General features: G+C 42.4%; 1 protein-coding gene across 6 annotated transcripts in view; it reads right to left on the bottom strand.

Annotated features, from left to right (window-relative positions):
• The window catches only part of RUNX2 (RUNX family transcription factor 2), a 351,735-nt gene that overhangs the window by 149,591 nt on the left and 184,168 nt on the right, over nucleotides 1-17,976 (bottom strand). For all 6 annotated transcript variants that reach the window (XM_024984090.2, XM_024984092.2, XM_024984091.2 and 3 more), the window contains one exon: nucleotides 10,409-10,570. In XM_024984090.2, the coding sequence (XP_024839858.1) occupies nucleotides 10,409-10,570 (162 nt within the window). The remainder of the gene's footprint in view (nucleotides 1-10,408; nucleotides 10,571-17,976) is intronic.

Here is a 17,976-nt window from a genome sequence, read left to right as displayed (position 1 = left end):
TTGCTTTTTTCTTTTTAAATTTAACCAGGCCATGTGACATGTGTGATCTCAGATCTCTGACCAGGGGTCAAACCCTCAGCCCCTGCATTGGAAGGCAAAGTCTTAACCACCGGACTGCCAGGGAAGTTCCCTATCTTCTTCTTTCTTTTTTCCCCTGTCATCTTTTCCACGAATATTTGTTCCATTAAACATTTACTGAGCACCTACTATATGCCATAACTGTGCTAGGTTATAAGAATACTTAAGAACATATATGGCATAGGCTTGTCCTTGAAGACGCCGATCTCCTATGAGAGGGTGAAAGCATGTAATCTAATTATTATTAAAGGAAGATACATACACATTAGAGGTGTGTCCGTACAAAGACGAGAAATGGATGAAAGAGTGATTCGTTTGGAGGAAAGTGGATGGTTGGGAAGAAGATGCCTGAGAAGGATCAGCCTGGCCCTGTCTGAGCAGTGCAGAAAAGTGGGCTGGCCTCAAACTGGAATAGCACAACACACTTGAAGAACACCAGGCATTCCTGGGACATAAACAGCATCCTTTACCTAGGACAGACTTCCCTGAGGCTCAAATGGTAAAGAATCTGCCTGTGAGGCAGGAGACCAGGGTTCAATCCCTGGGTTGGGAAGTTCCTCTGGAGAAGGGAATGGCAACCCACTCCAGTATTCTTGCCTGGAGAATTCCATGGACAGAGAAGCCTGGCGGGCGACAGTCTGTGGGGTCTCAAGGAGTCAGACACGACTGAGTGACTAACACAGTTACCTAGGAGAGTTGGGTATTTGGGGAGGCAGCTAAGTAGCCACATAAATGGATTGTTATTTTTAGCTGGGCCAGTTCAGTACTTGAGTCAACAGGAACAACCACCTAAATAGTAAACGTTCCTATGAGCAAAACCATTCCTATGAGAAGAAAGTTTTCATTCAAAAATGAGCCAAAGATAAGGAAAGCCATAATCTGGGCCATTTGGTGACAATGGCTAAGACAGAGGAAGTGTTCCCCCAGGCAGGAATGCATGAAATGCTTTCTAAAAAGAAATATCACTAAGTCAGCTTCTTCAAGGACAAGCCTGTGTCTTACATGTTCTTGAGTATTCTTACAACCTAGCACAGTTATGGCATATAGTAGGTGCTCAGTAAGTGTTAAATGGAAAAAATATTAGTGGAAAAGGAAACAGTGTGGTAGTATTCAGAGGTGCAGGGAGAATGGCCTGAATGCTTTTAAAAATTTAATAACATCCTTACAATGGAATATCATTCAGTGGCAAAACGAAATGAGCTATCTAGCCATGAAAAGATACAGAGGAACCTTAAATGCATAACGCTCAGTGAAATAATCCAGTCTGAAAAGGCTACATACTGTAATGCCAATTATATGATATTCTGGAAAAAACAAAACTCTACAGACATTGAGCTCCCCTGGTGGTTTAGTAGTTAAGAATCCACCTTGCAATGTAGGGGACACTGGTTTGACCCCTGGTCCAGGAAGATTCCATATGCACAGGGGCAACTGAGCCCGTGAGCCACACCTCCTAAGCCTGCATGCAGCAACTACTGAAATCTGTGGGCCCTAGAGCTCAGGCTTCACAATAAGAAAAGCTACCGTACTGAGAAGCCCGTGCACCACAATTAAAGAGAGCCCCCACTCTCCACAACCAGAGAAAGCCAGCATGCAGCAACAAAGACCCAGAGCACACAAAAATAAAATAAATTCTAAAAATATATCCTGATAGGAAAAAGATTAGTGGCTGCCAGGGGTTAAGAGGGCAGGTAGGGAGGGATAAGCAGGTAGAACACCAGAGATTTTTTAGGGCAATGAAACTATTCTGTGCGACTCTGTAATGGTGGATACATGGTACTAAGCATTTGGCAAAACCCACAGGTGCATACAACACGGAGAGTGAACCCTATTGTAAACTATGGACTTTAGTTAATAATAATGTCCAAATACTGGTTCGTCAACTGTTAACAAATGTACCAAACAAAAGCAAAATGTTAATGACAAGAAAAAAGGGCTGGTGCAGATGGTGCTGGGGAGGGATATAGTAACTCTGTACCTTATGGTCAACTTTTTGGAAATCTAAAACTGCTCTAAAAAATAAGCATTAGTTTAAAAACAAATATATATGATAGTATGTTTCTACTCTTTTGAAGGGAATGACATAACTTAGTTCTTCCACTAACATTTATCAGGTCAGACAAGCTTTCTTTACCAAAAGTCCTAAGAACAACAAATCCCTGGACAGACACAATCATACTCCCTGAAGAACCTCTGAGACAAGCGGCTGGACAGTCTTGAGTAACTCACTTACACGAGACCATGGAGGTGTAGTAAATTAACTGACATATCTGAGAAAGATGCAAAGACTCTTTAGTGACAATGAAACCAAAACTCAGGTTTCCTCAAGTTCAATTGTCTCCACCCTCACGTGGATCCCGGTGAACCACAGAAGCCACGGCGTCATTCGAAAATTAACTTTAATACTTTTGCTCGAGTTAGGTTCAAGCACCCAAACTTCTATGAAAAGAAAGGGATTACAGCAAATCTTTCACTAAAATACATAACCACGTTTTTGCCATTCCCGCCTAAGCAAGATCGCTTTCATTACTGAGTCTTTTCTCCATGTGTGGGCGGCTGTACATGTTATCAAAAATAAATCCTCAACGAAAACAACCAACAAGAACCACGTACACGGCCACAGTTGAACCTTGAACCCAGGTTTCATCCTGTGCTTTGGTAGCTCATTCTAGCTACAAATAACAGTGACTAGTCACACAACCAAGTTTTGTCAACTTTGTGAGCTGGGCCAACTATCCCTAATCAATCTCGTAGGAATGGAAATCATTCTTGTATCCTCAGCATCAGAAACTCAAAAATTATGCTCAGCTGAGGTCCAAGGATGCCCTTGAAACTGGGTCTACAGCAATAAGATAAAAATACCCTCTGCTTGTGTCAGAAAATATCCTATTTCTAAAGAAAGCAAGATGAGTTTTAACTCACAGAATGCAAAAATAACCCAACCAATCACAGTCAGTATTATAGGGAAGAATATTGAATAGTCACTTGGTAACACAGGGCTTGCCTTTGTTTAGGGTCCATTAAATTTAATAACTTCCCCCTCTGTGGCTTTAAACAGAGAACTTCTTCAAAATAAGAGTGGCTCCTATTAAACTTAATTACTTGCCCGTGGCTGAGATGGCAGAGGTGTGTCTACCAACAGGTAGGTCTTAATAAAGGAATAGTTCTGTAGTAAAAAGTAGATGGTCTAGTGTTTTATTATAGTTGTTTTACCTTTCTGATTTAATTGCTGGAGTTTTCCTTTTAACCTCTCTGAAGGCATCACTCCCTCCTGTGAGTTAAGAGTGGCCCTGCTAAAATTAATGTCCACACATACTTGGCACATTACTGAAGCTGCTGGTTTCAAACCCTCAAACCAGAGGAACAGACAGAAACTCAGCTATAGAAGGGATATTTAAAAATGAATGATATCAAACACTGCTGGCTTTGAAATGACATGAACCATCCTGCCGATTGACCTTGAGTGATCAAATGGAGTTTTTCCTCTGCAATTTCTAGATTTTGTGGAAGTAATAAAATAGTTTTTAGGAACTTTATCAGACTAAGCCCTATTCTGCTGACTTTTGGGAATATTATAGTTTAGCAACTAACAGTCACAAAAATGGAGACAACTTAGTGGTCCTGTACAGTTGATTAAGTGGCATTTGTTGATATTTAAGTATTTTGAAAGAATAAATTCAAGACTGCTTGCTTAAACAGAAAGAAAAGATCTTCAAAAAGATTATAGTTCTTAATGCTGTCTTATGTAAAAATAACCCTACAATTGTAGAGAAAAAGCATCCACATAATCTGTATTGGCCTCTCCCAGGGTCTCCAAGGCAGACAACATATATGATCCTGTATATCTAATGCATGTATCTTACGTCTCTAAGAAACCTCCTAAAAGGATCACAGAGGCCCACGGGTACAATGACCAAGACCACAGAAAAAAATGCCAAAGAGCAATACAGACTTAGGCTAATCTAAGATACTTCAGGGCTTCCCTGGTGGCTCAGCAGTGAAGAACCTGCCTGCAACGCAGGAGATGCACGTGCGATCCTGGATTGGGATGATCCCCTGGAGGAGGGCATGGCAACCCACTCCAGTATTCTTGACTAGAGAATCCCATGGACTGAGGAACCTGGCCAGCTACATCTACAGGGTCACAAAGAGTTGTGACTTTCAAGATACGACTGAAGGGACTCAGCATGCACGCACACAAGATACTTCTAGGGTCTATGTACCCTAAACTGGTTGGAACCAGGAGGTTGATGATGCTGACTCCCTGTTACCTCACCTCCAACCAATCAGAAGAACATCCATGAGCTACTCATGCCCTGTTCCTTGAATGCTATAAGATTCCTCACTACCCACCCCAGGGCAGGTCACACAGTCTCGAGGGCATTAGCCCACTGTGGCCCCCTTTGCCTGGCAAAGTAATAAAGGTATTCTTTTCTGTTTCACCCACCCACCCAAACAAGTTACTTAACTTATATGGGTGAGATGGGAGGAGTTATTTGCAATGAATAAACCTATGTAAAGTCTCCGTTAGAAGGCTAACAATAGCTCATACTCTGACTCATAAGTCAAAGAATAAGATTCAATAAATAGCTAGACATCTTTTCGTAAGAGTATAATTACATAAAATACATTTTGAAAGTCAGTAATTATGTGTCTACATACTATTTTTTAACGAGCTCCAGAAAAGTAATTATAATCTTTGTGTTAAGCCTCACAAGTGCTTTGAACATCAAAAATGCCATGAGTGATAACAATATTACAATGATGAAGCCATGCAAGGTCTGGTTTGTTGTCAAGTCTCCCTGCCTTCCCACACACCTTGCTCTTTAATAGAATCAGTGAGAAACAACTTTGGCTACCCCTGTAGAGTAAAGGTTCTTTTATAATCATGTATTGATGCTTTTGCACTGTGGTGTTGGAGAAGACTCTTGAGAGTCCCATGGACTGCAAGGAGATCCAACCAGTCCATTCTAAAGGAGATCAGCCCTGGGATTTCTTTGGAAGGAATGATGCTAAAGCTGAAACTCCAGTACTTTGGCCACCTCATGCAAAGAGTTGACTCCTTGGAAAAGACTCTGATGCTGGGAGGGATTGGGGGCAGGAGGAGAAGGGGATGACAGGATGAGATGGCTGGATGGCATCACCGACTCGATGCACGTGAGTTTGAGTGAACTCCGATAGTTGGTGATGGACAGGGAGGCCTGGCGTGCTGCAGTTCATGGGGTCGCAAAGAGTCGGACATGACTGAACAACTGAACTGAACTGAACTGAAGATGAAATGAGATAATATATAAAATCACTGGGTGTTCAGGGGTGCTACTTAAATCCCAACTATTAGGTGATAAAGCCATATTTATCATTATAAGTATGGTGGGGAGAGGAACCAATCCCTCAAGGGCTTCCTCTGCACTAGATCCCTCTAGACTGGTTTCTGTTTGATTTTCATAATTCAGCTGGATATGAACTAAACTCAGTACAATAAAGGTCAACCGTATCAGTCAGTTATAGGGCTTCCCTGGTAGCTCAGCTGGTAAAGAATCCACCTGCAATGTGGGAGACCTGGGTTCAATCCCTGGGCTGGGAAGATCCCCTGGAGGAGGAAACAGCTATGCACTCCAGTATTCTGGCTTGGAGAATTACATGGACTGTTACATGGGGTCACTACTTAAATCCCAATTATTATGTGATAAGGCCATATTTATCACTGTAAGTATGGTGGGGAGAGGAACCAACCCTCAAGAGCTTTCTTGGCATTAGATCTCTCTAGACTGGTTTCTGCTTGATTTCTATAATTCAGCTGGATAGAATCTAAACTCAATACAATAAGGTCGACCCTATTAGTTAGTTACATGACAACACTTTATTGTTCAGCCATAAACTTATAACCAGAGAAGACAATGGCACCCCACTACAGTACTCTTGCCTGGAAAATCCCATGGATGGAGGAGCCTGGAAGGCTGCAGTCCATGGGGTCGCTGAGGGTCGGACACAATTGAGCAACTTCACTTTCACTTTTCACTTTCATGCATTGGAGAAGGAAATGGCAACCCCCTCCAGTGTTCTTGCCTGGAGAATCCCAGGGATGGGGAAGCCTGGTGGGCTTCCGTCTATGGGGTTGCACAGAGTCGGACACGACTGAAGTGACTTAGCAGCAGCAAACTTATAACTGCTGCTATTGTTCTTCTTATAATACCAAAGACTACTCAAGGTTAAAGACATATTTCCTGAATCTTGGAACTGCCCCCTGTAAACTTTGAGATGTCTGGTTTTTTATCTTTCTTTGCAATAAAGTAGGGATTGCATGTAATATATCTTTATCATCTTATTTTATTTACTCCTTGCTTCCATAAAGGATGTGGGGGAAACTACAGAATATATAATTTGAGCAAACTCTGGGAGATAGTGAAGAAGAGGGGAGCCTGGAGCCTGGAGTGCCACAGCCATGGGATCACAAAGAGTCGGGCGTGACTTAGCGACCGAACAATACCACCACCACGAACAGGACATATATACAGGCTTCCCTGGTGGCTCAGTGGTAAAGAATCCACCAGTCAATGCAGGAGAAGTGGGTTCAATCCCTGGGTTGGAAGATCCCCTGGAGAAGGAAATGGCAACCCACTCCAGTATTCTTGACTGGGAAACTCCATGGACAGAGGAGCCTGGCGGGCTATAGTCCAATGGGTCACAAAAGAGTTGGCTACGACTTAGTGCCTAAACAACAACAGGCTATACATGGTATAGTGTCACTGTCATCATTGTGATTCATTAAGTGAGCATTTGCAGCCACACTTGATAAATGACTCCGAAGAAAGAACAACAAAAAAGGAAGTTGTAAAACTGGATTCTCTGAAGGTCTTTAAATAGATTAAATTGTGGTATTTCTTTGCAATGGTCTTCTCAGATAAAATGGAATTTCCTTAGGAATATTCCTTTCTGAAAGATATTTCTGGTGACTTTTACGCTTGTGATCCCTTGGAAAAGAACATTAGCATGCCTAATTACGTGTAAGTGTAATTTAACATTTTCTATCTTCTGACATCATAAGTGAATAGTTATTTTGTCTTAGTGCTTTACTGACTTTTTGTGAATGCCTCCCAGTTCCTTTTAGCTCTATAAAAATTCATAGTCTACAGAATAATCATAGTACTGACAAATATTTATTGAGTACTCTTTGTGTCAGGCACTGTGTTAAGTGCTTTATGAATGCTATATAGTAATAACTTATTTAAATATTTCATGAGTTTTTTTTTTGTTTGTTTTAAATATACTCTGTGACCATCCATTTCAAAAAGCAAATAACTCCTTTAGAAGTTTAGACTTTTATCAACTGATTCATTTAAGCCAGGGCTTGCCTACAAATTATATATAGACATACAATTTTTACAAAACACTTTTATCTCCTTAATGTCAGCTACAATCTGTGTGACACACATATGGTGTGTCAGGCCTGCCCAAACACTTTACACCTATGCATCTCATTTAATCCTCATAGTAACCCTAACAGCTAAATATTATATCCCCGTTTTACAAATAATAAAAGTTTCCAAGAAGTGAGAAACTTGCCTAATATGAGTATGAGTTGGGATTCAAACCTGGGCCTGGATCTCCACCCTTACTGTGTAAGTGATGAATTGTATTCTTTCTCACCCAAGCTCATATGAGAATGTTTTGATTAGGGAGATGAGAACGGATTGCTCTACAGTAAAAGAAAACAGGAACTATTCTGGAAAGCATCTCAAAAAGTGAACACAGGACTGCGTGGAGATGGCAACAGAGGTTAATATTTTAGCTGTCCATGTTATAGAGACATAGCGTCCTGGAACTTAGGGACACCTTTCGATATTGAGGGGGATAATAACAAGACAAAGTATGCAGTGTGGCACCTGAGAATCTATGAGACAGACTCCTATCCAAGCAGTGTCCTAGGACCAGTCCCAAGGGCACTGGAGACGGGGCTCACTCCTGAAGACTCGGTCCCGTAGTCCACCAAGCAGTGCTCGGGGCGTGGATGCAGCCCCACACCCAGGAGCAAGGTCAGAGGAAGCAGGGCTCCTCTGGTTCCCTGACAGCTGACATCTAGTTCTTTCTTCCTGATTCGCTACATGCTGACAAGAGGGATTTTCTGTTCTCTTCGCTCTCATGTTTACTCAGACCCTCCCACCCTGGCACCATGTTACTCTGCCAGGAACAACTCATAGAGATGTTTGGGGTGGGAGGAAGAAACTGGACTAAGCTCAGGTTTAAACTAGTTTCAAGCAGAAGCCCGTTCCTACCTTTGGCCTCAGATTAATACACGGCTGGATAATAAACCAGTTTCTGCCTCCTCCGTGAAATGAGAAAGCTGTGTCATATTTGTTCATGGAAATGCTTTCAGTAGATATCATTAAACTGCCTCCAAATAACCTGGCTGCTCCATATTACACATGATAAATGATAAAATGCCATTTAGGCAGCTTTTGTTTTCCAGTGTTATTGTCAACGTTTTCCCAGTGAATACACTTCAGAAAGAAAATGCTGGAGATAAATGTCTCTAAAGCTGCCATCTCTCCCTGAGGTTTTTTTTCCCTCCAGGTAAAGCCAGAGGACGAACAGCTTCAGCCACAGAGGGTTGGACAGACAGAAGCCCCAAAGAACCCTAAACAGAGGCAAAGTTGCACAAATCTGTCCTGGCAAAGTGTCACCTTGGCCCCATGTAAGACAAAAACAGACTCAGTCTAAAATACATAAGGGAGGACCAGAACTAACTCAGCACCATCCAACACTGTCCCTGTGACCCTGCATCAGCCCTGGTTACCCTCTGTGCTTGCCTCATCCTATCTATCCCGTGTCCTCACTTGACGTTTGCCTAAAGGAGGGAGTCGTTCCAGTAAAGGGAAGTGATCACTACAATTCTACACTCTGCAGATTCCCCAATAAATACCATGTGATTCATGACAATAATAACAGCAGTCGGAATGAGAAAGGGTCACGTGGTTTTCCCAAGACTCTGGAGGTTCCCGTCCCCCGCACCCCACCCCTGCTTTCCCTACTCACCCCTACGGGAGTCCGTCTGTGGCAGAAAAGGTGAAGGCCTTAGGACCCGAGAGCCCTTTCCTGCCATTCGCTTGAGAAACAAAGCCTTCCCTCCTCCCAAGTTGAAAGAAATAAAGGAGTCTGAGCTAATCGCAACCTGCAAGCCTGCGGGCGGCCCATCAGCTTGCCAGTGGTGCAACCCAGCGGAGCGAGTACCGGCTTCGAGCTTTGCAGAAAAGGAGAGAGGGAGAGAAAACAGAGACAGAAACACAAAGAGAAAGAAAGAAAGGCATTAACCTGGCCAGGAGTCAAACAGGTGCATGGAGCCCGAACGCCAAGAGCAGTGTCGGACACACACAGAGGGTCCGACCGTGCGTGCTTCTTACGGAGGGGGTGGGGGGGTGGGGGAGGGCTGCTTCTGAACTGATGGGGGCAGGGCTGCAGTCCGGAGGCAGGGGGTATGACAGATTTTTTTTTCTTATTCACAGGACTCAGAGGGTTGGCCGAGAGCCTTTAACTTTCCTCCACTTGTCAATCTGACATCTTCGTGGATACTCTCTGGTTCCCAGGGACAAACGCTAGTCTATGAGAGGGGGGAAGTGCGGCCAGGATGTTGATCACACACACCCCCACCATGAGTCACAGAATTTCGTGGTGCCTTGGGAAGAGAGGACGGTGAGCCCTGGGGGCTGCCACGTTGCGAGCAACAGCAGTGAGCTGTGTGATTCATGGCGCTGCCTGGGTCTTGAGTTGGCTGCTCAGAGGCCACAACACGTGGCCCTTTAAGCCTCTTGCAGCCTCACTGTCCTTGGAGTGACTCGTGTCTGTCTGACGGGGATCTGAAGTGTGTGGTTTCTCTCTCTCTGAACTGGCTACCTGGAACTCCTGGGTGTTTAAGAGCCTCTAGAAACGGAGGGCTGTGCCTTCAGGCTGTAGTTTGGCTTTCAGGCAGATGTTAGGAACAGAAAGGAACGCAAGCAGAGGAAAGCTGGGCAGCCGGGCACAAGACCCTCAGGAGAAGGCCCCAGTTGGGAGACAGCGCCAACCGAAGGGGATGCAATTGACCTTGGGGACACTGAGTGTCCTCTTAGCAAAGGATGCCATGTCTGGTGGAGATTCAGGCTCTTGACCTCAATTTAAGTTCAAGCCCTCACTAGCCCCGTAATTCAGAAGACCTGGTTTGCAGCTGTGGGACCCCTGTCCACAAGCCTCTGACGGAGAGTTTACTGTGAGCGTAGCTGAGACAGCTAGGCCCACCCTGCAGCCCCAGGCCCACCCCTGCACCAGAGTGGGCTCTGAGATCAAGTGTGGTCTTTACCTGAAATGCGCCTGGGCACGTCGGTGATGGCGGGCAGCCCGGTGCCCCGCGTGGAGGACAGCGGGGTGGTGGAGTGGATGGACGGAGGAGTCATCTGGCTCAGGTACGAGGGATAGGACTGGTCATAGGACCAGGGCGGGGAGGACTGCGCCTGCCTGGGGTCTGGGAAGAAGAAGAAAATCCTTAGCACACCAGCCACTCTGGCCTACACACACAACCCCAAACTTAGAAAGGATAAAGCAGGGGAAAAAAAAAAATCAGACTATACAAGGACGACGAATTTCCCACAACCCCACCCTTGCAGGCCCTGTGGAGCACACAGCTTTCTAGACTCCGAGTCTCTATGAAAGTAACAAAATGCATCATGCATAAGGACTATTTGTCTCCCTCACACGTAAATATTTCTATTTGGAAAGACTAACAGTCATTTAGAAAACAATCTGTTTTGGGTATCTTCACAAAGTTGAACTCTATTTTCTTTATTTTCTGTGTTTTTTTTTTTTTTAATTTATTACTCCAATGAACATGTATTACTTATTTCTTTTTTAAAAAGAAATGTTTGGAACAATTTACTTGATTAAAGAGCAGGGAGATGGTGCCTTTTGCTGCTGTGCATCCAGTCAGTATCCTTCAGACGTGCTTTCTGGTTCTAAAAATGCATGATTCTGTGATTTTAGCACAGTTCACATCCCAGGCAGGTCAATGGGGATGAGGAGTTTGGGGCAGAGATGAGCACAAAGGGGACAGCATGTAAGTACAACAGGAAAGAAAGGAGCCAGTTATGTTGGGCTTCCCAGATGGCTCAGTGGTCACAGGATCGATCCCTGGGTCAGGAAGATCCCCTGGAGAAGGAAATGGCAACCCACTCCAGTATTCTTGCCTGGAGAATCCCCATGGACAGAGAAGACTGGAGGGCTACAGTCCATGGGGTCTCAAAGAGTCGGACACGACTGAGCAAGTGAGCATGCACAGTTATGTTATTCTGATGCTAAAGCTACCCCAGAAAATAACCGTTAAGAAAAAAACAAAACTTAATTTCAAAACTAACCAAGAACAGAAAGCTTTATCACCATCTAGTTTCGATGTAAAGCACATGAGTTTCTGACAGGAAGAAAAAAACCCAAACACAACAGGGAAATGTCTTTAATCCTATTGGAATCTGTTTAAACGATGTCACATGTTTGGAATGTGGCCCGGAGTTACCTACAGTCACTACAATAATAAAAATAATGGGCAACTGACTGGTTAGAGTGAACCGCTGAGAATTAGTAATATCTTTCAATGTATCTCTAACAGAGTTTCTTGGAGATACACAGAGAATCATAAGCTAAGTTCTCTTAACATTTTTTGTTTTTTGCAAAGTTCACTTTTTCTTAATTTTAAAAAATTCCAATACACCAGGCTGTTCTCAAAACAGCTTTGTATATCAGAATAGCCATGGATTTTGGAACATGTCGAATTAGGTTCAAGTTCTGAGACTTATATTTCTAAGCTGTGTGCTTTTGGGTTAATCACTCAGTGACTCTGAACCTCAGTTTCCTCATCTGTAAAAGGGGATGGGAAGTAATAATATGTGGACACTGCATGAGAAGACCATGCAGAGAGGGCTAGCACAGGAGATGCTCAGTGATACTAATTCTTGCCTTTTAAAAAAAACTTTCGGTGACACAGGAATTGTTTCATGATTAAAACACACCTGAATTGGAGCTAATCCATTTAGAATAGGTTTAATTTTTAAATTATTCCCATATTACCTATCAGCCTCTGAAAATGAAAAGCTCGATTTTTGAAAACAATAAATACATTTGAGTCAATTCAGGTTTATCTCTACCCAAAAAAAGTGGATAACAAGATGTGGGTTTTTTTCTGATATCATTCCTCCTTTAAAGCCTCTCAGTCTTTCTGTACAAAGCCATTTAGTTTCAGCTATTTCTTGTTTATTTGTTCAATTCAGAAACAATTTATTTAAAGACTATCTAAATGGTACATACTTTCTTTGACTCAAAATAATTAAATCCATCTGGATATTTATCGAATGTTTACTGTATCCACAGATATACAGAAAAATTTCATCCAATTCTGTTTTAAGGAACATTTACCTGAGTTTGCAATTTGAATTAAAGAACTATTGTAAATGGTTCACAGAGACGTTTCCTTTAGAAATTGGATGGATATTTAATCATTCAAGTAATGAAATTTTGTGCTTTAAAATGTTCAAGGCTGAGACTGTAATAGATCGGCAACATTTCAAACCTGATCCTGTTATATATCTGATACAGATATACTTCCTTGTTTTAACCATTAATGTCATTTGCTATTCAGATAAATGGTAAATGATCTTCAGATGGAAAAAGATTCATTCCTTACAACATCAGAAAGCAATCTCACAAAGACAAGGCCTTCCCTCAAGCACCATTTTTAACAGATACAAAGGATAAGAACCACACAGCAAAATGAGCAGGGCACAGGGGACTCAGGTAATCTAACATCACCAGATGACTTCCTGAGCAAGCAGTTTCATCTGTATCTCCACTCCCATACTGTAGCACGTTACCAGCAGTATAGGGCTCTCTGCCTAAAAGTGGGGGAAATACAAAGAAATCTAAAGAATGACTAAAATCACTGACATTTAGACATGTCACAAAGGAATCAGGGGACTTAGCTGGAATGGAAGATACAGCTTTGCATTTCTCCTCAAGCTGAGAGGCAGCTCAGTACAAGGGGAAACAAGGGGCCTTTCTGATGAGAGGATCTGAGTTGGGGTCCCAGCTCTGCCATGTGTGAGCTGGATACCTTGGCTGTACTAGCAAACTCTCTGAACCTCAGTTTCCTCGTCTAGAAAATGAGGCAGCATAGCATGGTGAAGCAAACATAGCCAAGAGTTCATTGTGCCAGGTGGACAGCCAATTTGGGGTTTGAATCACAGCTCCCCACTTTGTTGAGCATTCTGAGGGCCTCAGTGGCTCACCTGGAAAATGGGAACCAGGATGCTTATCAGGGCTCTGTGAGCATTTACACGGACTAGACCTTGTCTAGTAGGTTGTCTGCCACCCTTGGCACATACAAAGAATACAGTAAATAGAAATGGTCATCGCTATCTGTAAAATGAGTATAATTGTAACTACTATCATTTTTGTTTACAGAACTACATGAAATAACACAAGAAAAGCCTTTTGATAACTCTAAAGTACTATATGAAAATGATCATTATTCTCCTGTGATGTGGGAGCTCACATCACATGGCCAAGGCCCTGCTGTGTGACTTGGGGTGTGTTTCTTAATGTGGCTGTATTTTAATTTCCTCATCTGTAAAATGGGTATGATAATACAGTCTCAGAGAGTATCATAAGGATTAAATAACAGAGCGAATGGCTAAGCATTATTCAAAAAAACTAAAAATCGGACTCTAGAGGCAAAAAAAAACCAGAACATAAAACAGAAGAAATACTGTAACAAATTCAATAGACTATAAAAATGGTCCACATCAAAAAATCTTAAAAAACAAAAAAAAATCTGACTCTAAACTATCCAGCGTGGCTGGGTTGTCTACGGTTAGTCTTAAAGATGTTCCAGAGCAGACTCATCACAATTCAATATAATGGCTAGCACATAGTAGGTGCTCAAGAAACAACTACTGCAGGAACCTCCCGAGGTGGCTGGAGTGAATAATGGGATTTTATAAGGAAGTAGTAATTAGTCTTTCTCTAACTCCCCCTTAGGCTATAAAAGAACTCGTATCAGATGAGGTTTTAGCTTTGACATAAACTTCCTGACTGCTGGCATACACACTTGAACTAGCAAAGGATCACTATCCTTTAAGTAGAGGCCTTTCTGAAGATTCCCAGTGTTAGCAAAAAGAACTTCTCACTATCCCTAAACAAGCGAGAAGCTCTCTCTTTGCTTTCTGTCTCTCAAAGAACAGGCTGCAGACTGGCCAATCTCTCTTTCAAGGTCACCATCCTAAGATTCTATGATAAAGACCTACTTAAGGAGAATAGGACAGGGCTTGGCAACCGAACAACCACAGGGAGAGTTACTAAAGAAAAACAAAACACAAGAACCGCCATATGGGGCTTACTAGATCTAGTCTACGGAATTTTGAAAAGGAACTGCAACCTTAAAAAAAAAGGATTGGTTTCCAAACACCCCAGTCTTTCTCTAACACCCTGTGAATGAGGCCTCATCAACCCCAGCTCCTCATTTCTGGCCTGTGGGATCTTGGACAAATTTTATAACCTATCTGACTTCAAGGTTCCTAATAATGGGGATAAATAAGAAGACCTCCCTCCTAAAGTTGTTTTAAAGATTAAATGAGGTCATGTAGGAAAGAGCTTAGCATATGGAAAGAACCCAGTAAACGTTCACCACTATTAAAGCATCTCCTTTACTGAGCCTTCGTTCTGTATTTATGTTTCCAACGCTTAACCTCTTATTCTAGCAAAAGGCCATTTTAAGAAAGCTTCCTGCAGTTCTGAAGTCTGCTGTTTGGAGACTACACCTGAGACTATGTCTGGTCGCTTCGATAGCCTTGACAATCATTTAACCTGAGTCACGTTCCTTCCTCATCCTAGCTTCTCCCAGACCAAGAAATCCTAATCACTTCAGTGTCTTTTCTAATACTGTACGCGTCAACATTTTCAAACTGTTAGTGGGGGAAAAAATGGCTATAAAAGATCTTGACTTCCTAAATGCCCAACCACTAAGAAAATGTAATCTTATAAACATATGATTACAGCACATTTGCTTTGTTGTGGACAGTTATTAAGGCTGACAATAGAGAAAAGTCACCTTAACCCGATCTCACCAGTGATTTCTGAACTCAACTTCCTGAAGAAACCTGAGACTTCTGAGATTGACTCTGAACTTGGATGACTCAGAGCAGGTGACGGATGTTTTTAGGCATCAATCCTAAGATTACTAATAGGGAATAGTGAGTGCAGGACCTAGGTCTAAGACAAACCTACAAATTAACCATTAACAAGAAACGATCTTCATCTACCTTGGGCCCCACAGGGCTAGTATAATGCATTCCTTCCCTCTGCTCCATCCAGAGTTACACTAAAACTCTTGTCAAGTCTACAGACACATGGAAGGAAGCACCTTGTCCTTCCAATCCAACACAAATAAGAATATCCTTGATTTGGGGGCCTCAGAGGCTCAAGGTACCAATCACTGTCTTGGTAGCACATCCTGGGTGATCTGAAATTACCTATGAACACCCATGAGTTTTCAGAAAATAACTGAACTCTATTTCATAGCCAAAACTGCTGCTACACTTTAGTTTTAGGGTGCTTTAAGAACAGTAATTGAGTACTTCTCTATGGCAATCTACGGAAACAGCCTCAATATTATTTTTATTACTATATTCTGGACATTCAAAACACTGACAGATGTTTTTAAATGGATATGATCACTGCAAAACAAGACCTTGGGTGCTGGGTTTTTTATGGGCACATACTCTTTCGTGCTTGAGAAACCTGAAATATGAAATCACACATGAACATTTTAATAGGTCTCCGCCCCTGTTTTTCCCCAAGTTTCTCTCCTATCACCTAAAAGGTGTGTGGGGGGAGAGAGAAAGTCAGGTCTTCCTTATACAATGGGCAGCCGTGCTCACAGCAGGATGTAACTAATCACAACGACTAAATGGCAGAGAAAACCTAGGGCTGAGCTCCTGGAGGTGCTGGGGATGACTGAGGAGAGAAGAGCCCCCAGTCTAACTGGGGACGCACACTTGCAACTAGCACCTGGCTTCTGAGGTCATGCTGACTGGACACCTCAGATCTACAACTGCATGCTTTCAGAAGAAATCGTGGTCTCCTCTGTGTCAGCAGACCAAGTCTAGCTACGAAGAGTGCCAGGTAAATAAAAAGGAGCCAGTCACGTCACTTGACAAAAGGAATCCCTTCAGCTTCTAGCTGAAGCAACATCTGTTGGATGAACTTTAAAAATAGACACCAGAAAGGCACAAACTATTGGGTATAAGACAGGCTCAAGGATGTTTTGTAGCAAAGGGGTAATACAGCCAATATTCTGTAATAACTGTAAACAGGAAGTAACCTTTAAAAATTGTATAAAATTTTTTAATTAAAAAAAAAAAAAAAAGACAGGACTTCCCCAGTGGTCCAGTGGTTAAGACTCTGCTTCCATTGGAGGGAGCACAGGTTCGATCCCTGGTTGGGGAACTAAGACCCCACATGCCTCAAAGCACAGCCAAAAGTAATTAAATACAGAGTGAAGATATAAAAAATAAAAGAAGTAAATAAATAAAAAGACACCAAAATCCAGGGACCTGCATACACTTTGCACTTTCTCTCCCAACACTTTGTGCTTTCTCTCCCAACACTTTGCACTTTCTCTCCCGACTCCCCACATGCCTCAAAGCACAGCCGAAAGTAATTAAATACAGAGTGAAGATATAAAAAATAAAACAAGTTAATAAATAAAAAGACACCAAAATCCAGGGACCTGCATACACTTTGCACTTTCTCTCCCAACACTTTGCACTTTCTCTCTCAACTCAAGTTGAGCGCAAGGTTCTTATTTAGCTGTCCCTTTCTCACCTCCAAAGTACCAATGGTCATAACTGCCACCCTTAAAAGGGCTTTCTGGATGGGGTGGGGAGAGAAGTTTTTACATGGTGTTCTGGTGAGTCAGCAAACTATCCATTTTTCTTGTCATGAACAGCTTCTGTAACCTACACAGCAGTGAGATGGTCTAAGGAATAGATAAAAAAAAAAAAAAACCTAAAGACATTTCTTGCTGTGCAAAAGCTTACACAAGCAGGTGGGGAGAGTAAGACTAACATATAAAACGACAAGTTAATTCAAAAACTGTCAAAGCATGCACCTGTGTTTCTTTAAAAGCTCTAAAGATAGACATGAACCATGGTGCCCTGATATCATTGTGGATCTTATAAGATCTCCTTCTAGAGTGGTGCTCCTTTGGCTTAGGCTACCTGGAGACTGGGCATATCTGCCTTACATCCTACAGACCTCAGAACATAAAAGTACCTAAGAAAACATCCCCAGGAGATGCTCAGAAATTGATGCTACCTGGGGGAGAAGTGGCTCATGCATCTCATGTGGTCTCTGTATCAGGCAGAAATGGAGACTGGCATTTATTTAAACCGTGGGTGTGAGAAAAGCAAGATCTCTCCTTTGAGTTAGACCATAGTTTCTGACATTTAATAATGGGTGTGGGGAAAATGAAGCAGCATCATGCATTTCCTGAAATGATTTGTAAAGAGTCATGGGATCTAAGAGTACTCAGACTTTTCAAATGACTGAGAAACTACATTTCATGTCTACACACTTGAACTCTGAACACTTAGGGTCATAATAAGAGGAAGGGGGAGGCAGATGGTTAGAAAAAAAAAAAAAAAAGGCATTGTAGGTCAATTAAAAAAGCACCAGAGGAAAAACAAGTGACTCTAGGAGAGCAGGTAGAAGTCTTTCCTTAATGAATAAGATAAATGGGGAGAGGAGAGTGGGCAGAGAGCTTTAGAAAAGCCCAGGGAGGAAATTCCCTGGGGATCTAGTGATTGCAGCTCTGTGCTTCCACTGCAA

This window comes from Bos taurus, chromosome 23, assembly GCF_002263795.3.
Source record: "Bos taurus isolate L1 Dominette 01449 registration number 42190680 breed Hereford chromosome 23, ARS-UCD2.0, whole genome shotgun sequence".
NCBI lineage: Eukaryota > Metazoa > Chordata > Mammalia > Artiodactyla > Bovidae > Bos > Bos taurus.
This window is presented reverse-complemented; position numbering and strand designations above follow the sequence as displayed.